Raw genomic sequence first — 26,384 nt, forward strand, 5'->3', positions numbered from 1 at the left:
TGGCATTTCTTTTTCTATTGTCTAACTGTAATAAAGCTATTTATTTTTATATCTTTTATATCCAGCCATTTTTTATTAGGTCTAATCGTTCTTTGATGCTCTCCCATTTTCTAGTTATCTAGTCATTGTCTAAAAGTAATTATGTAATCTGTAATTCAGTATATATGTTTAGTACATACTTATTTAATTATATAGTGATAAAAATTTTATTTTCCTTTCCAGTAACTGTAACTTTTATTTCTCTCTTATGCCTTGTCTTGATTATAACTTAACAATTAATTGTCAGTAAGTAGTAATGTTAGAGGCTGCCCAGTCCTCTTCCTGACATCAGTGGGTTGTGCCAACTAGAATGTCATTTATTTTGATAGTACAGGTTGAGCATCTCTAAAAATCTGAAATGCTCCAAAATTCAAAACTTTCTGAATGCTGACATGATCAACAAAAATGCTCATTGGAGCATTTTGGATTTTGGATTTTCAGATTCAGGATGCCCAACTGGTATAATGCAAATATTTCAAAATCCAAAAATATCTGAAATCTGAAATACTTCTGGTTCCAAGCATTTCAGATAAGGGGCACTCAAACTGTACTTTCAGTGTGCTAATATAGACAGTACTTTACATGCATAATGTATATACTCATAGTTTTAATCAGAGAGAGATTTCCTAATTTTACATTTTTTTTCTCTCTGAATGATTGATAAGTGAGCAGTTACAAGTCATAGTAAATATAGAGCAGAAAAGACACTGAGAATGAGGAGAAGAGAACCTACAGTGAGCGTGTACTTGGATCTCTGGCTGTGCACAGAACATATGTCAGTGCTGTCTCCTGTTTAGTGAACCTCAGGCCAGGGAGGCTCTGTGTGATTCCCACAAGGTTGCAGAGCTGGTGAGTGGAGCCCTGAAACCTGATCTGTGTCTCCAGTATTGATGGAATATTTAATCATACATATTAGCTGAATTGGAATAAAGTCTGAATTGTCTGACTTTTCCTGATTATCTTTTACAGGATAAATACCATCATGATCCAATTCCTTCATTTTACAAAGTAAGAATCTTAATTTTAAAGTAGCCCTCCTGCTGAAAGAAAACTCTCCTGCCTGTTGGTGCCATTCCTTGGAGGACTGGGGTGTGAGAAGGCTGAGAGGTGGTAAACTGGCACACTCAACACATGTTCCCACTGCTTCCCAGGTGGGCCTTCCCCTATAGAGCTGGAACGCAAAAATGGGCATTTCCCAGTGTCCCAGGGAAGGGCTGCATCCCCACTCAGTCACTGAGGTGACTGGAAGTGGAGAGAGGGCTTCAGGCTCCTATGTGGGTCCGGCAGTCACAGGGTGGTTTTGTGGCCACATGGTTCCTCGTGTTTCCATACACAGAGCTAAGGTCATGGGTTTCTGAGGCCAACAGACCTGGCAGTGGTGTCCCGGTCACTGCATCGAGGCAAATGTGGATCTAGAGTCTGCATTCTGCGTCCTGTCCTCAGTTTTGTGGTTGTATGGGTGGCAGTTCCCCTGGTGGGAGGCAGTTGTGAAGATCCAACTTCGTTTTCTTACATGTGGCTTTCCAGTTGTCACACAGCTGTTTGTTGAAAAGATTATTCTTTCCCCCATTGAATTATCTTGGCACTCTTCTTGAAAATCAATTGACCTTACATGTGTAGGTTTATTTCTGGACCCTTAATTCTTTTCCATTGATCTGTCATTGATTAATGCCACTGATTCCATTGATGTGCCAGTACCACACTGTCTTGATTACTGTTGCTTTGTGGTAAGTTTGAAATGGCAAGTGTGAGTTCTCTTACTTTGATCTTTTTCGAGATTATTTTGGCTTGAATCCCTTGTTATTTTGTATGCATCTTAGAGTCAGCTCATCAGTTTTTACAAAGAATCAGCTGGTATTCTGACAGGGGTTTCATTGAATGTGTAGATCAGTTTAGGGAGTATTGCCATCTTAATAATGTTATGTCTTCTGATTCATGAAAATGGAATAATTTTCCACTTATTCAGATTATTTAAACATTTTAAGCATATTCCTAAGTATTTTATTATCTTGATGTAATTGTAAGTGGAATTGCTTTCTTAATTTCGTTTTTGGATTGCTCCTTGCTGGTGTGTAAGAACACAATCGATTTTTTGTGTATTCATGATGTGTCCTGTAACTTTGTTGAACTCTTTTATTGGTTCTAACATAGCTTTTTAGTGAATTTCTTCATATTTTTTATGCAAAAGATCATGTTAGCAAATAGAGATAGTTTCACTTTCCTTTCTTTCTGTATGCATTTTACTTTTCTTGTCTAGTTGCTGTGGCTGAAATCAGCACAGTGTTGAATAGAAGAGGCAAGAGTGGGCATCCTTGTCTTGTTCCTGATCTTGGGAGGCAAGCTTTCAGTCTTTAACCATTTATTATGTTGTATTAACTGTGGTATTTTCATAGACACCCATTATTAGGTTGAGGAAGTTCCCTTCTTTTTCTACTTTGTTGAATGTTTTTATCATGAAAGAGTATTGGATTTTGCCAAGTGTTTTTTTCTGCATATATGGAGATGCTTATATAGTTTTTGTTTTTTATTCATTTGCTATATTAATTGATTTTCAGATGTTGAGCCAACCTTTCTTTCCTGAGATATATCCCACTTGATTATGGTACATAATTCTTTTCATTTTTTACTGTTTTTGGATTCAGTTTGGTGACATTTTGGTGAGTAAGTTTTTTTTGGTCCATATTCATAAGATATACTAGTCTATAATTTCCTTTTCTCATGGTGTCTTTGTCTAATTTTGGTATCAGCGTAATAGTGCCATCACAAAATGAATTAGAAAATGTTCCTTGCTCTTCTATTTTTTTTGAAAGAGTGTGAAGAATTGGTATTAATTCTTTAAATAGTTGGTAGGATTTAGTAGCAAACATATCTGGGCCTGTGCTTTTCTTTTTGGGTAGCCTTTTGATTACTAATTCCATTTTTCCACTTTTTTTTTTTTTTTGAGATGGAATCTCGCTCTGTCACCCAGGGTGTGCAGTGTCACAATCTTGGCTCACTGCAACCTCCACTTCCCAGGTTTAAGCGATTCTCCCACCTCAGCCTCCTGAGTAGCTGGGATTACAGGCACATGCCACCATGCCCGGCTAATTTTTGTATTTTTATTAGAACGGGGTTTTGCCGTGTTGGCTGGGCTGGTCTCAAATTCCTGGCCTCAGGTGATCTGCCCACCTTGGCCTACCAAAATGCTGAGATTACAGGCATGAGCCACTGTGCCTGGCCTCTCCACTTGTTATAGATCTATTCAGATTTTCTGTTTCTTCTCGAGTCAGTTTTGGTAGTTTGTGTCTTTGTAGGAATCTGTCCATTTCTTCTAAGTTACCTATTTGTTTTGATGGACAGTTGTTCATAATGTTTCTTTATATTCTTGATTTATATAAGATCAATAGTAATGTCTCCTCTTTCATTTCTGATTCCAGTAATTTAAGTCTTTTTTTCTTGGTCAGTTTAAAGATTTATCAATTTTGCTGATTTCTTTTTTGCTGTTGTTGAGATGGAGTCTCGCTCTGTTGCCAGGCTGGAATGCAGTAGCACGATCTTGGCTCACTGCAACCTCCACCTCCCGGGTTCAAGTGATTCTCCTGCCTCAGCCTCCCAAGTAGCTGGCACTACAGGCGTGTGTCACCATGCCCAGCTAATTTTTTTTTTTTTTGTAGTAGAGATGGGATTTCACTGTGTTGGCCAGGATGGTCTTAAATCTCTCGACCTCGTGATCCACCTGCCTCGGCCTCCCAGATTGCTGGGATTACAGGTGTGAGCCACTGCATCCGGCCCCGATTTTGTGTTTTTAAAGAACCAAATTTTTGTTTTATTTCTCTTCTGTTATTCTGCATTGATTAATTTCTGCTTTAATCTTTGTGATTTCCTACCTTTTGCTTCCTTTAGGTCTAGTTTGCTCTTTTTTCCACTGCCTTAAGGTAGAAATTTAAGTTGTTGATTTGAAATCTTTCTTTCTCTCTGTAGACATTTACAGCTACAAATTTCCTCCTAAGCATTGCATTAACTGCATCCCATGTTTTTTGTATGTTGTGTCTGCACTTTATTTACAAGTGTTTTCTGACTTCCTTCTTAGACCCATTGGTAATTTAAGAGTGAGTTTTAAAATTTCCACATATTTGTGAGTTTTTCCTGCTTTCATTTCTAATTTCATTCCATTATGGTCAAAGAATGGACTTTGAATAGTTTTATCCTGTTAAATGTATCCAGGTTTGTTTTATCACCTAGCTTATGATCTGTCCTGAAGACTGATCTATTTGCACTTGAGAAGAATGTACATTCCATTATTGGAGTGTTCTGTAACTATCTGTTAGGTCTTATTAGTTTGTAGTGTTTTTCCACATCTTCTGTTGTTAATCTTCTATCCATTATTGAAAGTGGTGAAATCTCTGTGAATATTGGATTTTTTTAGTTCTCCCTTTATGTCTGCCCATTTTTGTTTCTTGTATTTTGTTGCCCTGTTACTATGTACGTGTAAGTCTTTAATTGTTGTATCTTCCTGATTGGCTATTGCATTTATTTTGATGAAATTCTTTTTAACAGCATTAAAAAAAATTTTTTTAAACTCTTTTGTTTACATAGTCACTTCAGCTCTGTTGTGGTTGCTGTTTGCCTATCTCTATTTCCTTCATTTCACTTTCAGTCTGTTTTTATCTTTGATTCTGAAGTGTGTCCCCTATAGGCAGCATTTAGTTGGATTGTGTTTTAAAAATCCAGTGTGGTAATATTTGTCTTTGATTGGAGTTTTAATCCATTCACATTTAATATTAGTAGGGTTGGATTTACATCTGCCATTTCTCTTTTTGCTTTCCATATGTCTCATGCCTTCATTTTGTTCCTTTACTGCTTTCTTTTGCATTGTGTATATTTTTAAATGTAACATTTTCATTTGTTACCTTACCATCTATAACCAATTTCTTAGCGTGATATAGCTTTGCTTCTACCTTCATCTTTTGTGGTGTTATTGGCAAATATATTACATACACATTACATTTCTATGTAGTATATCCCTATTCTTCTATGCAATTGCTTTTCAAATTAGTTCTGGGAAGAAACAAAAATGCATCAGTACTGTATTTTAAAATTATATAATTACCTTTGCTTGGTGCCCTTTGTTTTCTCATGGGGATATGAGTTGCTGTACGGAGTTCCTCATTTTCAGCTGAAGAAGTTCGTTTAGTGTTTCTCATAAGGTGGTTTTGCTAGCAAGAAGTTCAGATTTATTCATCTAGGAAAGTCTGTATTTTACCTTCATTTTTGAAAGATGGTCTTTGCTGGGTATAGGATTCTTGGTTGAGAATTTTTTTTTTTTCTTCATTGAGTGCTTTGATTGTGTTATTGCACTGCCTTCTGGCCTTCATTTTTTTTTTTTTACTGAGAGTCAGCTGTTGATCTTATTGGGGCTTCCTTGATAAGTTATTGGTCATTTTTCTCTTGCAGCTTTCAAGATTATCTCCCTGTCTTTGGGTGTTAAAATAAAGATTACCTCTGATCTTTTGTCTCTGGTTCCTGGCACAGAGAAGAGTTTCGTCTTATGCTAATAAAGTGACTTGAGGCCAGCCCCTAGATAGCCTGAGGATGGGGGCTGGTTACCTGAAAGACAAACACGCAATTAGAGGGTTGGGATGTAATGAGTGCCTCATTGGATTTTGGACCTGCATGGGTGTCTAGCCCCTTTGTTTTGGCCAGTTTGTCCCATTTGCGCAGGAACATTTACCCAATGTCTGTATCTCCATTGTATATAGGAAGTAACTAGCTTGCTTTTGATTTTACAGGCTCATAGGCAAAGGGACTTGCCTTGTCTCAGATGAGACTTTGGATTTAGACTTTTGAGTTAATGCTAAAATGAATTAAGACTTTGGGGAACTGTTGAGAAGGCATAATTGTGTCTTGAAAAGTGAAAGAAATGAGATTTGGGAGGGGCCGGGGTGGAATGATATGGTTTGGCTCTGTGTCCCCACCCAAATCTCATCTTGAATTGTAATTCCCATAATCCCCATGTAACAAGGGCAGGACCTGGTGAGAGGTGATTGTATCATGGGGATGGTTTCCCGTATGCTGTTCTTGTGATAGTGAGTTCTCATGAGATCTGATGGTTTTATAAGGGGGTCTTCCCCCTTCACTCATTTGCTCTCTGTCTTGCCTGCTGCCATATTAGACATGCCTTTGCCTTCTGCCTTCCCCCGTTTTTGTAAGTTTCATGAGGCCTTCCCAGCCATGTGGAACTGAGTCAATTAAACTGCTTTTCTTTATAAATTACCCAGTCTTGGGCAGTTCTTTATAGCAATGTGAAAATGAACTAATACACATATTATCTGTAGCAATCTGTCTTCAAGTTCACTTAATTTTTTCTTCTCTAAAGTCTACCGTAAAGCTCCTCTAGTGAATTTTATTTCGTGTATTATACTTTTCATCTTTAGAAATTCCAATTGGTTCTTTTTGATAATTTCTGTCTCTTTACTGGCGTTCTGCCTTTGATGCAACATTACTGTCATACTTTACTTTATCATACTTTATTATACTTTCTTTATCATACTTTCTTTATCATACTTTCCTTTAGCTTTGGTGACATATTTATAATGGTTCTTTGAAGTCTTCTTCTGTTAAATCCACAGATCTGGCAGTTTGTGTTGCCTCCTGCTGTTTTCTGATATATGGGTTATGCCTCTCTTTTTCTTTGGCTGCCTCAAAACTTTTTGTTGGAAACTGGACACTTTATATGTTTTATTTTTATTTTTTAACTTTAAGTTAAATAGTACAGGTGAAAGTTTGTTATATATGTAAACTCATGTCACGGGAGTTTGTTGTACAGATTATTTTGTCACCCAGGTATTAAGCCTAGTGCCCACTGGTCAGAAACTGGACATTCTGGATGATACATTGTAGCAACTCTGGGTACTGACTGTTCCACCTTTCCCATTCTTGCTGTTGTTGTTTGTCTCTTTATTTGCTTAGTGATTGGCTGGATTATTTTAGAGAAGTCAATTCTCCACCCTGCCCCCAGTGGTGTTTAACTCCTGATGTGGCTCCTGGTGGGGCAGGGCACTGTTGGGTGTGGCCCCTCTTACCTGGGATGAGGGAGGTGTGGCAGCCTTTCTTCCTCTGTCCCTGACCACATGCAGCTGCTAAATTCCAGTAATTGTTGCTGATTGCTCTGTGGTTTAAAAAATGTCCTGGGGCATACATTGCTCTACAAATGAATCCAATCAAACTGTGGCTTCTTTGAAGGAATAGTTTGAGGTCCCCTGCTTGATATTTGCTCTGACCCCAAGAAGGATACTTCCAGCTGTCTTATTCCCTAGTTCTTCCCTGAAAGCCAGCAGCCTACAGGTTAGCCTGTGTCTCAAATCTCCTTCTGGTATGGCTTGGCTCTGTGTCCCCACGCAAATCTCATCTAGAATTGCAGTCCCCACGTGTTGAGGGAGGGAAGTGATTGGATTATGGGGGCAGTTTCCCCCCACACTGTTCTCATGATAATGAGTGAGTCTCATGAGATCAGATGGTTTTAAAGTGGCAGTTCTTCCTGTGCACGCTCATATTCCCTCCTGCTGCCTTGTGAAGAAGGTGCCTGCCTCTCCTTTGCCTTCCACTGTGATTGTAAGTTTCCCAAAGCTTCCCAGCCATGCTTTCTGTTAAGCTTGCAGAACTGTGAGTCAATTAAACCTCTTTCCCTTATAATTACCCGGTCCCAGGTATTATCCTTTATAGTAGTGTGAGAATGGACTAATACCTCCCAGTTGCACTTCACCACAGACTCCAGTGGTGGTGGAACTCCTTTATGTTTAAACTTCTCCACACTCTGTGCAAATGAAGTGGGCTTCTTTGGAAAGAGATTGTCTTCCACAGCTCTGAAGGTTAGTGCTGGTCCATAGCTATCTGCTGTATGTCCTGCTTCTCCACCAGGGACATCTCTCCGCCAAGGCTCTGGAGCTGGGGATGGGGACAAAGGCAAGCTGCTCTCCGAGTGACAGTCCTGCTCTGGGAACTGAGGTTTGCTGTAGTGGGGAGTCATATCAGCTTGCTTCTCCTGGGATGGAACCATCACCTCTCGAGCCCAGGAAGGGTGATCAGGGCTCCACTGTTTTCAGTGCAGCACACATACAGCAACGCCTCCTTCCTGTGAGTGGAGCTAGAAGAAGGGAGTCCTCACCTCTCTGTAGCATTCAGCTGGGGCTTAGCGTCAGCCACAGGCAGCTGGGGACAGCATGTGAGATGTCCAGCTCCTCCTGGGATGAAAGTCGTCCCACTTGGAGCTGGAGTGAGAGGGAACCTGTGCTGTTAGCTGTGGCTTTCCTGAGTGGATTCTCCCCAACCCCTGAGCTGGGAGGGTGAAAAGGGAGTGGTCTTGGTTGCTCGTCTTTTGTACCAAATGTTTAAGAATTTTCTTGAATAGATATTTCGTTCACTGTTTGCCCTTAGGAGCATTTCCAGAGGTCCTACATGTGTTTTTGTTGTTGTTGTTTAAATAATTTCAATTTTCATACAGCAAAAACAGGGAAATCTGGAGTATTCATTTCTTGAAAAAATAGCGTTCCTGTGGCTCTGCCCCTCTCTGTCTGTGTGGCAGGGAGAGCGGCCATGGCTGAATGGGTGAGGAGAAACAGGAAACCCAGACCCCCAGCCGTTAGGCCACAGCGGTGTCCACGCCCACATTTCCAGACAGCTCCCACTACCCTGCTGCTTAGGGACCCTGTCCTGGCTGGCACTGGGTGAAGCCAGCAAGTTGATATCTATGTGCTGACTTTGGGTGTGAGCTGAGGGTTTGTGTGGCTGCCTCTGGACCCAGCAGTTTGAGAGTTTTTCATGTTCATTGGAGGATGTTTATATAGCAGCTCACGATTTCCCTTCTGGTACACACAAGCCTGGACTGTGCGAATAATCATTTTTCTTACTGTTCTCAACCTAAAGCCTTGGTAAAGCACTGGCAGGTGGCATTGGTTTCTGTTGGCCACGCGTTCCCGCTGCTGTGGCTGGAGATCTTCAGGGCCTTCATGGGAAATGGCTGGAAGTTGATGGGAGCTGACACTGGCTTCTGGCCATGGGTTAAGTTCCCATCTGAGGTATTTCTAGCAACCCTCCTGCACCTGCAGTCTGGATTTCGGTTCGCAGTAGTCATGGATTATATTTCCTCATTGGGATTGCTCGTTCTAGTTTTACAAAAACAGAAGAGAAATTTTATACATCTTCAATATTGTGAAAAACAATATTTATCCTTTTAAAAGATCCTTCCCACCCCTGTTTCACAAGACTCATAATGAACCTGTTATTAAAACTGCTTTAGCACTTGGTGGCAGAGGTATTTGTGGACTTGTACAGTTAATGCACTTACAGAATTAATCCTTTTCAGTTCTTTACAAGCCTGCTGAAAAGAATATTTGTACCAAGGGTGGCTATAGCTGTTTTAGGTCTGTGGGTCCATTTGCAGGTAGGCAGTGTTGAGAGTTTTTGGTTTTAGATTACATAAGTAATTCCAAATGTGTTAATTAATGTTTGTTTTTATGAGGCATACAAAATTATGTGAAGGTTATGTGTATTGTTTTTGTAAATTGAATATGAAGCCATCATGTATGAAATATTTTTATTTCATCAAAATACAGTGTGGGAAGTAAAAGTTCCCCTTTCCCTAGTCCCCAAATCCTTCTCCATATAAGTAATAACCGTTATTAATGTACACTTAGTCATTTAGTTTCCAAATATGTATCTTAAAAAGGACATAGGTAAAGTTTTTCAGAATGAGAAATGATTAATAGTGCCCCTCATGAGCTTAGAATGAATTTGTAAGTCTGGGTTCCGAAATGCGAATGAGCAGAGAACACAGGTTCGTTTGTCTCAGTGACTGTCTTGAGTGCCAGTTTCTGGTGTGTTCAGACTTGACTGGCATCAAGATCTTCAGACTGACTGTTCTGAAATAAATGGCAAAGTCTGTTGACCCAGATTGTAACCTGGTGATCCTTACAGGAATTGCCAGTTCACCAAACAGGGCTAGAGTGGTGACTTCTTATTCCCAAAACTGCAGGTATTGAGCATGAGTGGTTTGAAGGTTTGGACTGTCTGTGTGCGAATCAGGGTTTGTGGCAGAGCTCAGAGTCTGCCTTTTTGAACATTCTGCAAACTGGATCCGTCCTGCAGGGAAGGGGGCTCCGTTCTCACTTCACTTGGTGAGTGGGTTTGTTAGGGGCTCCTGGACTGCTCTGGCCGTCCCCTGCCTCCCCCGACCGACTTCAGGACTCTTGAAATAAATACGTCATTGCTGCACCCCCAGGTTAAAACTCAGGGAAAGAGAAAACGCTGCCCCAAACATGCTGTCTGGAGCATATCAAAGGAAACACAAGACCCTGTGCTGCAGCGGGGCCTTTTTTGAGGCCAGTCCTCCTTTTGTTCTTAAAATATATGTTTGCAGAAATTAACAGGAGGAAAAACATCTCCTGGAGGTCACACAGCTGGCATCTGACAGATGAGCAACCAGTGACAGGGCTGCCGTCAGAGCGCAGGGCAGGCTCAGGTGGACGGGGTTCCGACACGTGGCTCTGAATTCCGTGTTGGTGCGTGCTGAGGTGGGCACTGGTTCCAGTGTGTGGCTCTGGATTCCGTGTTGGTGTGTGCTGAGGTGGGTACAGGTTCTGATGCCTGGGTCTGGATTCCATGTTGATGTGTGCTGAGGTGGGCACAGGTTCCGATGCATGGCTCTCGATTCCGTGTTGGTGCATGCTGAGGTGGGCATTGGTTGATGTGTGGCTCTAGATTCCGTGTTGACGTGTGCTGAGGTGGGCATGGGTTCCAGTGTGTGGCTCTGGATTCCGTGTTGACATGTGCTGAAGCGGGCATAGGTCCTTGTGCATGGCTCTGGATTCCTTGTTGGCTCGTGCTGAGGTGGGGGCATGGGTTCTGGTGTGTGGCTCTGGATTGCGTGTTGACACGTGCTGAGGTGGGCATGGGTCCTCTGGCGTGGCTCTGGATTGTGTGTTGACACGTGCTGAGGTAGGCATGGGTTCTGGTGCGTGGCTCTGGATTCTGTGTTGGTGTGTGCTGAGGTGGGGGCATGGGTCCTGGTGCGTGGCTCTGGATTCTGTGTTGGTGTGTGCTGAAGCAGGCATGGGTCCTGGTGCATGGCTCTGGATTGCGTGTTGACATGTGCTGAGGTGGGTGTAGGTCCCAGTGCTTGGCTCTGGGTTCCATGTTTGTGTGTGCTGAGGTGTGCTTCGGTCACCCAAGCCAGTTTTCTGAGTCAGACTGCATTCAGGCAGGCTGGGGGTCAGATCAGCATCCCCTCTGGTGGGAGCCTGGTCTTGCTATGGCCGCGTAGCCCCACCACACCCTGAAGGGTCCTTGCCTGGCACCCTGCAGTTTGGTGAACATGGCTGTGGGCCTTCCTGTAGCCTGATGGGTCTCGTCTGGTGACTGTGGGATTTGGTGTCACAGTTTGACCTGGATGTCAGGACTGGGTTCAGCAACCAATGTTTTCTAGAATGGCCAGTTTCTCAATAACTTCAGTGTGTTTAAAGATAAGTTCACTGTGAGTTTCAAAATTTAGAAGGGATGAAAGAAGACTAAGCCGTTCTGTGCTTTTTCGTTGTACGTAATTGAAATCTTTGCCTCTGGGGGGCGCTGTGTTTTGTGTTCCCAAGATCACAGCATTTCCACGGTATTCAGGAAGACAGGCGGTGGTAGCCAGTGGTGATGCCAAGAAGAGGCCTGGGGCCTGTGCTTTCACTCTTCCCAGAGTCCTCCCTCACCACATCACCACCCACAAAACAGCTTCAAGACACTGAATGCCAACGCTAAGCCTTTGTCCAGAACTGTTTCTGGGGGTGGGCTCTGGAGAGGGTGGGTCAGGGTCGTGTACAGCTCCTTCCACGTTCCCCTTTTCATCTTCACAAAGAGCTGTCTTGTGTGCCCATGACTGCAGGGATGCCAGTGCCCTGTGGTTGATACCAGCAAACCGTCTGTACCATGTCCCATGCTGGCACTGCACATGCTCACCCCGCTGTGATGCAGAGTGTTCCTGACGAGAAATTGGGGTACCTAAATACCTTTAATACGTATACCAGGAAAGGGCCGGGCGTGGTGGCTCGCGCCTGTAATCCCAGCACTTTGGGAGGCTGAGGTGGTTGGATCACTTGAGGGCAGGGGTTCGAGACCAGCCGGGCCGACATAGTGAAACCTCGTTTCTACTAAAAATACAAAAGTGAGCCGGGCATGGTGGCTGTCACCTGTAATCCCAGCTACTCGGGAGGCTGAGGCAGGAGAATCACTTGAACCCAGGAGGTGGATGTTGCAGTGAGCCAAGATCACGCCACTGCACTCCAGCCTGGGCAACAGAGAACGACTTCGCCTCCAAAAAACAAAACAAAACAACGTATACCAGGAAATTTGTTTTATTAAAATGTTAAAATTACATGGACTCTGGCCTGAACTGGGAGGTGCAGGTTATGTGGCACGCACTGAGCTGACCCGAGCGTTATGCTCATGTTCTTGTTAACCCTCTCTCTGGATTCTCTCTGGATTCTGTTCTTCCCAAGCGTCAGGCTCACGTTCTTGTTAACCCTCTCTCTGGATTCTCTCTGGATTCTGTCCTCCCCGAGCGTTAGGCTTGTGTTCTTGTTAACCCTCTCTCTGGATTCTGTCCTTCACGGGTACTTTGGTGTGACACTTCCTGATCTTGCCCACATTACTGGGATGGTCTTAGGTGTCACCGTTCAGCCTTGCTGTGCTTTTTCCTGCCCTGGTCGTCAGGACCCAGAGTTGCAGGGAGCAGCCTGGAGGTTTTCTCCCGGGGCCAGGGTCCAGTCCACCTGCCCTTCCTGTGGCAAAAGGAGAAATTTCCATCTCCTTTATTGAGATAATTCAAAACTTAATGCTCAAATTTTACATTTGATGAAAAATAGGAGAAAACGCAAATGACACTGTATCTTGGACATTTTAAGATTTCAAGATTACAAATTGTGAGATTAAGTATGAAGGATGGCACTTCTGAGAGTGTCACTTGGTTAGATGAGGGTCTGTTTTCTGATTACAGGAGGTGAAGATTGGCAGGTTCCATTCTTCTAAACAAAGCCTTTAGGGTTGCCATACCCAAGCTCTGTGCTCATGGACAGGATCTGGATGTGTGCGCTTGTGGGGCCTGCGGTCGAGGTCTACAACTCCCTGTGTGTTCAGTGTCGGCCAGAGGTCCCAGCTTCTCTGCACATTTTTCATGGGACACTGCCATTTAACCTAACAGGAATAATTTTGGTAAATTATGGATATTAATTTTCTTTACAATATTTCATAATTTTCTTCATGAAACACGAAGCACTTTTTTACAACTAAGGTATAGCTAAAACAGGAAAAATCATTTTTCGTCGTTTTGTGCGGAAACTTATTTTCTCATTTCTGTGACCTAACTTCTTGGTCATCACCAGTGTTTTACAGCACATCTCATCTGTCTTCATTGTTCTGGATGTCGCTTTCTCTCTGAATTGAGTCCTAGTTTTAAAGAATGTTTTACCATCATTCTTCCTGGTCTCCAAGAGGCGTTTGGATTTTTTGTGCCTTCTCATAGAACAGACTCTACAGGGCTCTGCCTGCAGAAGAGGAGAACTTTCTTCTTCATGCCCCACACCATGAGCAGCACTTATGCTGACACCACGTAAGATTTTATCCACCTCAGGACAATGTCCATGTCCTTCCTGGGCCTTTCAGGAAGCCCTACCTCGAGGGCCAGCCTTGCTGGCTACAGGAGCAGAGCGCTCAGGTGAGGACTTTCTCTCCTGTCCCTCCCGGGGGATGCTTAGAGGGAAATGTGGAGACTTCAGGTAGAGACCAAGGTGTCGGTTTTGATGGATTCTTTCTGAATTATTAAGTCCAGCTGTGATGACCTTGGCCCCAGAAGGACCATGCCTGGCCTGGGCTTAGGGACCCCAGAGGTGCTTCTGAAACCTGCTGCTCCTCCCAGCTGCACGTGGCCGTTGTCTGCCCGCATAGTGGATGAGTGGTGGCCTCGCAGCACTCTTCATGTTCACACTTCGATCATGTCTATTTGTGCACCTTCTAGGACTCCAGCCTCTTCTAATTGCTCACCTGGCAGTAGAGAGGGATTCCCTTGCTGGTTCTCCGTGGAGGCGCATGTGAGAGCAGGGGCTCAGGAAGCTGGTGGTGGGATAGAGCCCTAGCTACAGGGTCATCTGATGGGATGTGCAGCAGCCAGCCAGGTGCTACAGGGACACTGGTGTGGTTAGTGGAGACCACACAACTGAAAATGTGGGTTCTACTGCCAGCCCAGCGTGGTGTTCAAAGGGTGGAATTCCTGAAAAATTCTATGCAGAAATGGGAGATTAAGTCATGCTTGTCAGGAAGGCTGGCCTCCTCAGGGCTGGCGTGCTGTGGGTGGTGGCTGGTGGCTGACCTGCCTAGCAGGTGGCCAGATGCTTGAGTGTGAGGTTTGTGGGGCTCAGACTTTGGGTGGGCCTGAGGCTTCCTCATCCCGAGGGCAAGTGAAGTTAGAAGGGAGAGGAAGCTGTTCCCTTTGCACATTGCTGCACTGCCTAGGGGATAAGGGCATTTCTGTATCTCACAGTAAGAACAAAAAGAAAAGAGAGATTTGAAGGCAAAGGAAGTGGGGAGAAGGGCGAGACCCTGGAGGCCAGCAGATACCCATAAAAGCAGCAGGGGTGCTGGTGTGCAGAGGTGAGTTGTGTTCAAGCCACGTGCACTGACTCTTCGGAGAGCGTGTGTGGTGTGCGTTGGGGTTTCTGAAGATCACATTTTAAGATGCTTCTTTGGGTGGTGGTTTTGTTTCCTAGTGTGTTACAGATTTGCCTTTAGGTCTGAGGCCTAAATCTCTGGCCTGTAGGCCGGAGACACTGTAGCAGTGCTGTGTTAGCTTTGAGTGAGTTCCAGTCTCATGGGTTTGATAATACTCATTGCGTGAATAGATGACTGTCCACATGTCACTGGCATTTGGGTGGGGAGGGTGTGGGTCACCTGGTGTCCCTAAATGGATGTGCCTTGTTTCCTATGTTCTGAGATGGCCTGTGGCCCAAGATGCTCTGCATCTCAATTCATGGGAAGCTCCGGGAGTCTGAGCCATTGCCATCACTGTCGTCTTCATTAAACTGAGGCATTTACGTGACTTTTGTTCTCGGCATCGGGTGCTGTCCAGAGCACTTTCTGTGGCCTGTGTTTAGTTCTTGGGTGGGTGGCTGTTGTTCTGCTCAGCCAGCAGGTGAGAGTGCTCAAGGCAGGTTGGCGATGACATCTCTGAGGGCCAGGAACAGAAGGTGGCTCCCAGGAAAAACACTGACCACTCATCAGGAAACCACTCCTCCTTGCCACCAAAATCTAGTGGAATGTACCAAGTCAATGATTTCTGAGAGATCTTTACACCTGAGAAGATTTACTGTCACACAGAATGAGCCAGTTAACTCTTTGGCTCCTGGTGAGAAGAGCATTACCGAAGAATGGTCCAGGAAACCGTAGAAGTCCCACAGCTCCCCTGGGACTTTTGGGAAGCTTATGTGTGAGAAAGACTAAAAATTTATGAATGAACAGTTTATAAACAGTGAAGAAGTTGGTGGAAGAGGATAAGGAGGCCAAGAGTGCACAGGAAATAGCACATCTCTGGCCTTGCAAAGGAACATTGGTGCCCCGTGTGCTTCAGTTCCGTCTGGAGACATCAGACGCCAGTGGTGCATGCTGTAGGAAGCCAGGCACTGCAGAACATGGGGCTGAAAGGCCGTCAGCTTCACAAAAGGCTCTTCAGAGGAAAACCTTCAGTCTGGGGACACTGGCCAGTGAGCGGGAACAGCAAGAGCTCTGTGCGCTGAGGCTTCCTGGGAGCCTTACTGGCCAGTTCTTTGTAATCCCATAACTTTGTGTGTTTCACCTTCCCCTGCCCCCAGATATTACAGCCATACATTGGTACTTCTGGATCTAAGTGAAGACCATCCACTTACCTTTTTTGTTGTGCACATTCACTGTTTAGTTCATTTCTAGAAAACTTTTCTTTCTGAGTACATTTTATTTGTAGATTTTTCTTCTTCAGTGACATTTGTTTGATCCCATCTCTACAAAAAATACAAAAATTAGCTGGGCATCGTGGTGCATGCCTGTAGGTGGTAGTCTGAGGTGGGAGGATCAGTCAAGCCTGGGAAGTTGAGGCTGCAGTGAGCTGTGATCATGCCACTGCACTGCAGCCTGGGTGACAGAGAGAGACCCTGTCTCAAAGAAAGAAAAAAAAAATCTCTGAAGTTCATAAACTAGAGACTATTTTTTTGGCATCTTATTCCTAATAATTTCAATGGAAACAATAGGTAATAATTTATATTTCAACAAATCTCATTTCCTGTTGATTTTCCTTATGATATCCAAAATAGAATCTTAGGGGAATCACCTTGTATTAGTCCATTTACACACTGCTGTAAAGAACTACCTGAGACTGGGTAATTTAGAAAGACTTGAGGTTTAATTGACTCACAGTTCCACGTGGCTGGGGAGGCCTCAGGAAGCTTACAGTCAGGAGGTGAGGGGAAAGCAAGGCATATCTTAACATGGTGGCAGGAGAGAGAGAGAACAGGGAGGTGCCACACACTTCTAAATGATCAGATCTTGTGAGAACTCACCATCATGAGAACAGCAAGGGGCAAATCCGCTTCCATGATCCAGTCACGTCTCACCAGGTCCCTCCCCTGATGTGTGGGATTACAGTTTGACGCAAAATTTGGGTGCGGAGACAGAGACAAACCACATCATTCTGCTCCTGGCCTCTCCCAAATGTAATGTCCTCCTCACATGTCAAAACCAGTCATGCCTTCCCAACAATTCCCCAAAATCTTATTCCAGCATTAACTCAAAAGTCAAGTCCAAAGTCTCATCTGAGACAAGGTAAAAGTCCCTTCTGCCTGTGAGCCTGTAAAATCAAAAACTAATTACTTTCAAGATACAATGGAGGTGCAGGCATTGGGTAAATGCACCCATAACAAAAGGGAAAAATTGGCCAAAACGAAGGGCTACAGTCTGAAACCCAGCAGGGCAGTCATTAAATCCTAAAGTTCTAGAATAATCCCTTTACATGCCATGTCTCATATCCAGGGCATGCTGATGCAAGAGGTGGGCTTCCAAGACATTGGGCATCTCCACGGACCTTGTGGCTCTGCAGGGTACAGCCCCATTCGGCTTCTTTCACAGGATGGCATTGAGTGCCTGTGGCTTTTTCAGATGTGTGGTGCAAGTTGTTGGTGGATCTACCATTCTGGGGTCTGGAGGACAGTGGCCCTCTTTTCACAGCTCCACTAGGCAGTATTCTAGTGGGACTCTGTGTGGGGGCTGCAACTCCACATTTCCCCTTCATGCTGCCCTAGCAGAGGTTCTTCTTGAGGGCTGTACCCTTGCAGCAGATTTTTGCCTGGACGTCCAGGCATTTCCATACCTCCTCTGAAATTGAGGCAGAGGCTCCCAAACTCCTGCCTTCTGTGTACCTGCAGGCCCAATGCCATGTAGAAGCCACCAAGACTTGGGCTTTGCACCCTCTGAAGTCATGGCTGGAGCTATACCTTGGCCCCATTTAGCCACTGCTGGAGGTGGAGTGGCTGGGACACAGGGCACCATGTCCAGAGGTGCACAGTGAAGCAGGACGCTGGGCCTGACTTAGGAAACCATTTTTCCCTCCTAGGCCTCTGGACCTGTAATGGGAGGGGCTGCCATGAATTTCTCTGAAATGCCCTGGAGACATTTTCCCCATTTTCTTGGCAATTGACATTGGCTCTTCTTTACTTATACAAATTTCTGCAGCTGGCAGCTTGAATTTCTTCCCAGAAAGGGTTTTCTTTTCTACCATTTGGAGGGTCAGACTTCTAATTTTCAAACTTGTATGCTTTGCTTGCTTTTTAAACGTAAGTTCCAATTTCAGATCATCTCTTTGTGAACACATATGACTGTATGCTGTTAGGAGCACCCAGGCCACATGTTGAACCCTTTGCTCCTTAGAAATTTCTTCTGCCAGATATCCTAAATCATCTCCCTGAAGTTCAAGGTTCCACATATCTCTAGGGCAGGGGCAAAATGCCACTAGTCTGTTTGCTAAGGCAAAGCAAGAGTGACCTTTACTCCAATTTCCAATAAGTTCCTCATCTCCATTTGAGACTACCTCATCCTGGACTTCATTAGTCAGCATTTTGGTCAAAACCATTCAACGAGTCTCTAGGAAGTTCCAAACATTCCCACATCTCCCTGTCGTCTTCTGGTCCCTCCAAACTATTCCAACCTCTGCCCATTACCCAGTTCCAAAGACACTTCCACATTTTCAGGTATCTTTATAGCAGTAGCCCACTTCTCTGGTACCAATTATCTGTGTTAGTCTGTTTTCACACTGCTATAAAGAAAAGAGGTTTAGTTGACTCACAGTTCTGTATGGCTGGGGAGGCCTCAGGAAACTTACAGTCATGGCAGAAATGGAAGCAAGGCACATCTCATGTGGCAGCAAAGCAAGGCATATCTTACATGGCAGCAGGACAGAGAGAAAGGGGAGGTGCCACACACTTTTAAATGATCAGATCTCATGAGAACTCACTATCATGAGAACACCAAGAGGAAAATCTGCCCCCATGATCCAGTCGTCTCCCAGCAGGTCCCTCCCCTGACACAGGGGGATTACAGTTTGAAATGAGACTTGGTTGGGGACACAGAGCCACACCATATCACCTTTAGGACATGCAGGTGGTATGTGGAGCAAATAGCATCTGAAGGTAGTGATGATAGATTAAGGGAAGGGGTGGGCAGTTCATGGAGGGATGAGGCACAGGCTTGTGCCTAGTGGTGTTGGGACAGGGCAGGCCTGGGAATGGTGAACATAACAACTTGGCAGTGAGACATTAGCTCAAGCCCTGGCTTTGCTTCCTGGCCATTTGCGTGAGCCAAGTTCCCTAAGGTCATGAAGCTTCTCTGTGTCTGTTCCATGGGGCACTGCTCAGAGTGAGGGACGTGGTGGGTGGGGATTGCATCACACAGTGCTGGGCACATAGTGACTGCACCTGGTCCTTCCTCCAGAGTCCAGATGGGTCAGCCTCTAGAATTACGTTCTTGAGACTTCTTGATAGGATCCTGCCACATGCTCTGTCATGCCATGGGCCCTGAGCATCAGACGTAATCCTTTACCTGATGTACATGCAAGTGTGCCAAAGCTGTCAGCATGACATGGGTTGTGTGATAGGTTTTTGTGCAGGGTGTGATGTGGAAAGCTGATACCTGATGCCGAGTGTTTTTGTTGTGATGGTTTCTTTGGCATGGGTACTGCCGTCATGCTCCTATCCCACGACGTAATTCATAAACACCTCTCCAGTCATAGCTGTTGGAGGGCCTGTCCCGCTGTCTACAGATGCAGACCTCTGCCCAGACAGGGAGTTGAGGGTCTGGCCTATGGGAAGTAAAAGTGGGACCCACTGGTTAGTTTTCAGGGTAATCTCTGCCCTTTGCCCCTTCTTGAGGCTGTGTTACACCCTGGAGACCCCCAGGCATTGCACCTGGCAATCACTGGGTTACCTCGAAGGGTTGGTTGTGTTGTATTCATTATCTTTGTCTCGGATCAGTGTCATCCTGCAGCTTCATTTCAGCTTTCAGGATTGCTTTATTTTTGTATTATATTTTTAACCATGCAAAGTATTCAAAAGCTAGCTCTACCCTATGAGAGACCCTTCCCAGCCCTAGCAATGTGATGATAAACCCTGGGAAATGTTGATCAGTGAATATGAAGGGCCCTCGACACACGCCAGGTTGTCAGATGTTTTTCTCCATTCTTTCGTCTTAGTAATGGATTTCATTGTATCCAATATGCTATTCATTATAAGATATCTTGATTTCAGAAATGAAAAAATTGTACAAAATCATTTGTTTACAGTCAGCAAAATTATTTCTTCTAGAAATCTACACTTACAGAGGTTAGGGCAAAGGTCATTGTCTCCATGGAGGTGCTGACGCTTAAAGGTAGTGGCAGAGTTGTTCCGGGGACCTTGGAGAAGCCCCCCTTCTAGGGGACCTCTCGTAACAGCCTTCTCAAAGGTCAGTCTCCTACGTGTTTTTGTTGTTGTTGCTGTTGTTTGTTTTTTGAGATGGGGTCTTGCTCTGTTGCCCAGGCTGGAGTGCAGTGGTGAGATCACAGTTCTCTGCAGCCTTGACCTCCTGGGGCTCAAGTGATCCTCACACCTAAACTTTCTGAGTATCTGAAACTACAGGTTTGCACCACCATTCTTGGCTAAGTTTTTGTATTTTTTATAGAGACATGGGGGGGGGGGGTCTCACTTTGTTCCCCAGGCTGGTCTTGAACTCCTGGGCTCAAGTAATCCTCCTGCCTTGGCCTCCTAAAGTGCTGGGATTTCAGGTATAAGCCACCATGCCCAGCCCAATCTCCCAAGTTTTAAGGAGACCTAATTCTTAATTGTGAGGGAAGCTTCATCTGATTTTAAGCATCATTTTCATAAGCTATTTAGGCAAAATATAATTATTGACTAGTCTTTTACTAAATTTAGATTACTCAGCATCACTGATAAGCTGTTAAGCTGTTATGACCATACTACCAAAACAACTGAGATGACTAGTAACTAATGGGAGAAAACTGTACACGCAGGTATGGAAACTTAAGATGTAAGCTCTGCCAATTCTTTTTTCTAAATTTCAACTCCATGGTTATTGGAGTAGAAAGCGGAGTTCTATTGATTCATGACATCAGATTTGACATTTTTCTTAACCTTTTATTAGGTTCAGGGAGCAAGTTTCCGAGGTTGGAAAGAAGTGACTTCACTGTTTAATAAAGACGATGAGCAGCATCTCCTGGAAAGATGTAAATCTCCCAAGTCCAAAGGGTAAGTCACAATTGTGTAAGAAAATGATCATTTCAGGAGAGGGAGGAAGTCACTGAGGAGGTGGAAATGAAAACTTGATGGCATAAATACAGTGTAACTGGACACTCTGTGGGGCGTGGCAAGTCCCTGTTTCCCTCCCCACTCCGTCTGTCCCTGTTGAGTGGCAGACGGTCATGGACTTTGTGATGTGTGCTTCGGTGTTAACATCCCCCTTGTGAATAAACAGAAATGGGCTGGGCACGGTGGCTCATGCCTGTAATCCCAGCACTTTGGGAGGCCAAGGCAGGCAGATCACAGGGTCAGGAGTTCGAGACCAGCCTGGCCAACTGAAACCCCATCTCTACTAAAAAAAAACAAAAAAAAAGAAATTAGCCAGGCATGGTGGCGTATGCCTATAATCCCAGCTACTTGGGAGGCTGAGGTGGGAGAATTGCTTGAACCTCTGGGAGGCAGAGGCGACAGAGCAAGACTCTGTCTCAAAAAAAAAAAAAAGCCAGAAATGAGTTGTGTTGTTCGATGAAAAAAGAACAAACTATACTTTGGATAAAAGGTCATGAGGGTCTCTGTTGGCATTTTGAAAGGTTATGGAAAAGTGGAAAATAACTTAGAATTATAAATTGAACTTATTAGCCTTAAAGCAGCCTGTAGCCACACTTAAGATTTTTAGGGCTGGGCGCGTTGGCTCAAGCCTGTAATCCCAGCACTTTGGGAGGCCGAGACGGGCAGATCACGAGATCAGGAGATCGAGACCATCCTGGCTAACACAGTGAAACCCCGTCTCTACTAAAAAACACAAAAAACTAGCCGGGCGAGGTGGCGGGCACCTGTAGTCCCAGCTACTCGGGAGGCTGAGGCAGGAGAATGGCGTAAACCCGGGAGGCGGAGCTTGCAGTGAGCTGAGATCCGGCCACTGCACTCCAGCGTGGGCGACAGAGCGAGACTCCGTCTCAAAAAAAAAAAAAAAGATTTTTAGTAGTTTCAGAAAAAAACCAAACCAAAACAACAACAACAAAAGACTGTTAAAAATGCAAAGGATTGACTGGTAAACTGTAAAAGATTTTAGAAAATTTAATAAATTTAAACTGACCTTGCTAATTTATCATCAGTGTTTCAGAATTTTAAAAAGTGTAAAGTTGAAAATATAAGTTCAGTGACTACCCAATGATATTACCAATGGCATATTTACTCCGTGTTATGGACAGTTGTTTGATTAGAAGATGAATCCTGGTGAGTCTACAAGTACAGAGTTTGCTTTTGTTTGAGGACTGTGGGCCCCCTGGTCTGCTTCTCTGCACTTTTGTGCACTGAGGACAGACACGTGGCCTGGCATGCTCTGGCGGAGCTGTGACTTCACCTTCAATCCTCATCTGTAGAAGACGGGTCAACTGGTTCATCTGCTAATGAACCGGTCAGGTGACCTGCTAATACATCAGCATCGGGAAGGAGAGGGCCTGGGCACTGGTGTTCTTAAAAATGCTCCCAGGTGATGCTCATGGACTGTCAGGGTGAAGAGTAGTTGAAAATCTTTCTTCAGTAGCTGTCGCTCGCTGCCATTTCCTTTTTATAGTAGATGGTGTTCTGAATTCTTATTTTTGTTGAGTAAATTACCTACTAAATGCTTGACACAACCTTGCTCTATTAATAATCCAATTGCAAACCTATTTGAAAAATTGAATAGATTTCCCTCCTTGTTTCTTAATCTAGACCCTGGATTCTCATAGATCTGATTTGCTCAAAATTTTGAGTATTACCTTCCTATTTCCTTGGATCTCTCTTGTATGATAATACTCCTTTCTTGTCAGAACTAGTTATTTGCTTATGTATTGCCAAGTGGTGTCCTAAAATACAGCTTTTACACACTTCATTAACAACATGTAGTGACTAATTTTTCCTAAACTTTAATATTTGAAACTTTTCATATAGACTTGTGTTAGTTTTCTAAACAATTTTTTTAAAGTTTAAAGAATTTTTTGTTTGTAAAATGGATACAGCTTGAGGCCCTAAGACCACTGGGTCACCAACACCTAACTCTTTCATCTCCTATAGAACTAACTTACGATTAAAAGAAGAGTTGAAGGCAGAGAAGAAATCTGGATTTTGGGACACTTTGGTTTTAAAACAGCATATACAGTCTAAAAAACCAGATGAAATTGAAGGTTGGGAGCCTCCAAAACTTGCTCTTGAAGACATATCAGCTGACCCTGAGGACACCGTGGGTGGCCACCCATCCTGGTCAGGCTGGGAGGATGACGCCAAGGGCTCGACCAAGTATACCAGCCTGGCCAGCTCTGCAAACAGCTCCAGGTGGAGCCTGCGCTCGGCAGGGAGGCTGGTGAGCATCCGACGGCAGAGTAAAGGCCACCTGACAGACAGCCCGGAGGAGGTGGAGTGAGGGGGCTGCGTGGCAAGTGTGCCCCGATGTGGTGGCCTTTTATTAGTATACCATGTAGTTGTTGAGTCTCTTCTGTTAGAAAGAATAGTCTACTTTTTGCCTATATTTCATATTTGGACCTCTGTTTCATTGTTTAATGAACTCTCTCACACACACTGTGACTCCTTGGTGAACACGTGCAGGGATTGTACGTTTGGTTGCCTTATTGCAGAACTACCCATCAGTCCATGTTTTGCAGAAACTGGAGATGTGAATTTTTGATGCTGTCCCATAATACAGCAGTAATGATGTGCAGTTTGCCACAAATTATCTTCATGCTGCTCTCCGTCGTAGTTCTGTTTCAGGACTTCTGTACCTTTTTCTTGTATGTAGCACATGCAAACGCAGCAGCATGCAGTTCTTTTCTTTTGCCAGAAAATTACAGTGAGGAGGTAAGATGAATCTTCCAAAGTTAGGTTAAATTTTGTTTAACTTGACAAATTAAACTTTGTTCTTATTAAACAAATATTTAAACAAATACTGGAAAAGCAAAGGTTATATTTGGGCGTAAAATGTCAGTATCTTAAAATGCATGTTCATCTTTTCCTGAGGGAGGAATAGCCTCTTGTGTGTGCCCTGGATAGTAACCATGGTTCTTTTTTGGAATTTTATTTTTACCTCTTTTGAACTTCTAAATCGGTTCCTTTATTTTCTTAAAACATGTGCTCTCTCTTTTGTTTACAGATTAAAGAAGTATGATGATAATTTTATTTAGGAAACATTGTCTTGCTCATTACCGAGTGAAGACTGTGCATAAAATACTGAAGTGCCTCTTTTTTATTAGGCTCGTATGTTTGTTCTTGCAAAGCGAGATGCCGATTGTGATGGGTGTTAGATCTGTAAGAAGCTGTGTTTTCTCCACAAGAACCAATGGCCAGTTTGAGAGCATCTCGCGCGTTCTTTTTCTGTCTGCTTTACTGTCCTTGACAATGTGATCCTGCACAGTATCAGGTGCCAGTTATGTGTCCCTGGCAGGTTGGCGCTTATCAGCAAGTCCTGCAGATATCTATCTTAGGTAAAAGTGGTTTGAAAGAAAAGGTATATTTTTCTTTTTTGTTTAAAAGCAAAATAAAACCTCCAGTTACACTGTGCATTCCCCTCACGTAAAAACAAGACAAAAACCCTTTCCTGAGTTGCTCGGCACGCACTTCTGTGCTGTTTCATGCGTGTGGATTTTCCTTCCGCTTGTTCCTGTGGAATAACTGAGTGTGCCTGATGGCAGAACACACTGCAGTGTTATCAACGTCTGCATGTTTTTTAATAGAACAGGTTTACTTGATCTGTTATCTGTTACGGAAAAAACAGCAATTACTTTTGCATCAACCCAGTACATCCATTCATCTAGCTAAATCTATAATCTGTATCAATCGCTTATACCTATCAATCATCTGTATCTATTCACCTACCCTCTATGTCTGTCATCTCTCAGTCTGCATCCATCTAGCCTTCTGTCAGTCATCTACTTTTTTTAATAGAATAAGAAGTTTACTTACCAAGTCTTGAAAGGGGGACATGCTTCAAGTGGTGTTCAAACAAAAATTCCAGTTCGTGTTAGAACCTTGAAATGGTGAAGTTGTGGAGGTTTTCTTTGTTCCGTAATACAGAGACAAGTTCATAATTTTTAATGTAACAGCTAAGTTGACAAATTCTAAGTTTCCTCAGGTAAACAGTCGTAACTGTCTTTCTCCCTAGAGAAGTGCTTGCTGGGGTAGTAAAAACATTCACCATTTCATGACTTCTGCGAATACTTTCAAGCGGAAGTCAGTGTAGGCTTGTTTTTGGCTAACATGGTCTTGCTGCGCAGGAATGTAAACACTGTGTTTGAAACTCTGGAAATAACACGTGTGTGGGGAGATGGGGACGCTGCCCACGTAGTGGGGAGCTCTGTGGTGTGATGGCAGCAGCAGTTGCTGTGCCTCTGTTGGAACGCTAAGTGCCTGCAACTCACGTCAATCATAGGATTGTGACGCACAGTTGGCAAAATAGTTCTTTATGCTATTTCTCAAAATGTGAGGACAAACCCAGATTGGGATTGGAATGTGCATGTAAATCAAATTTTTCTTATCTACAAAGACTCATGTAAAAATGATTTTTTCTTCTGTGCCTGATTAAATTAACTATGGTTTTTAATATAAATATTTATTGGTGTGCTTTGGGAGAAAAAATATCTTTTCTTGAAAGAACTTACCAAAGCAAATTTGTTATCTTCACAAGTTAATGGGAGAATGTGGTTTTTATTCTGGGTGTTTGAATTGTGTAAACACACAGCTTCCCTGTGCGAAGACAGCTGTCCTGTGCTCCTTCTACTGTACTTTTTAAATTTTTTAATAGGAAAGTGATGGGCTTCAGAGAAGGGTTCCCCCTTAGTGCTGAGGCTTTTTAAAAATAAAAATATTGTTTCTAAGCTCTTTCATTATTGGTTTCCATGATTATTGGCATCTGCTTACGATGGCTTTAATCACTCAGAGCTAATGGCACCTTTCCTATTTAGCCTCATTTTAGAATGCAGTAAACACATGTGACTTTTCACGAATAAATGAGCAACTTCAACCTTGGTTTTCAAGATGTGTCTTTTGCGTATTTGAATGGCCTGTGTGTGACTGCGTCCTCGGTGCAGGGCCCTCCACTCTGGAGGGCAACAGTGTGGTGGGGCACCCTGGCTGCTGTTTTTGGTTCTTTATTTCATGAGTTATGTCCTTAAGATTTTACTCCTTCAAGTGGAGAAACATGAACATAGTAGCAACAATTCATTTCTATTTATCTTTAAAAAAATGACTATCTGTTAAAAATAAGTCTTTCAGAAAGCAGTGGCCTGTTCTAGAGAATGCGGTTCACTTCCCGTGGGAACAGGACCCTGGAGCCTGCAGTGCCTTTGAGGCTGTTTTTGGGGTGCAGATGCTTGGCAGGGAGGTGCAGGGCCATGTGGGATCCCTCTTCTCAGACTGCATCCTGAGCAGGTGGCCTCCTCGGCCTTCCTCGCTGGCCTCATGGGTGAGTGTGGACTGCACTGTCACCTACTCCACCCTCGCTGGGGAGCATGGATGGCATTGGTGCCCACCCCCCCCCCCCCCCCCCCCGGCCTTGCCTGGTGC

The 26,384-nt window shown here is 43.9% G+C and overlaps 1 protein-coding gene across 2 annotated transcripts in view; it reads left to right on the forward strand.

Annotated features, from left to right (window-relative positions):
- Positions 1-25,855, forward strand: part of TDRP (testis development related protein) — a 56,741-nt gene extending 30,886 nt beyond the window's left edge. Inside the window, exons 3-4 of one of the 2 annotated variants that reach the window (XM_023219118.2) lie at positions 20,758-20,861; positions 22,908-25,855. In XM_023219118.2, the coding sequence (XP_023074886.2) occupies positions 20,758-20,861; positions 22,908-23,253 (450 nt within the window). In that variant the 3' untranslated portion in view covers positions 23,254-25,855. The remainder of the gene's footprint in view (positions 1-20,757; positions 20,862-22,907) is intronic. The other variant, XM_023219117.2, reaches the window with a different exon arrangement.
- The last annotated feature ends 529 nt before the right edge of the window (positions 25,856-26,384 follow it).

Source organism: Piliocolobus tephrosceles, chromosome 7 (assembly GCF_002776525.5).
Source record: "Piliocolobus tephrosceles isolate RC106 chromosome 7, ASM277652v3, whole genome shotgun sequence".
NCBI classification, from domain to species: domain Eukaryota; kingdom Metazoa; phylum Chordata; class Mammalia; order Primates; family Cercopithecidae; genus Piliocolobus; species Piliocolobus tephrosceles.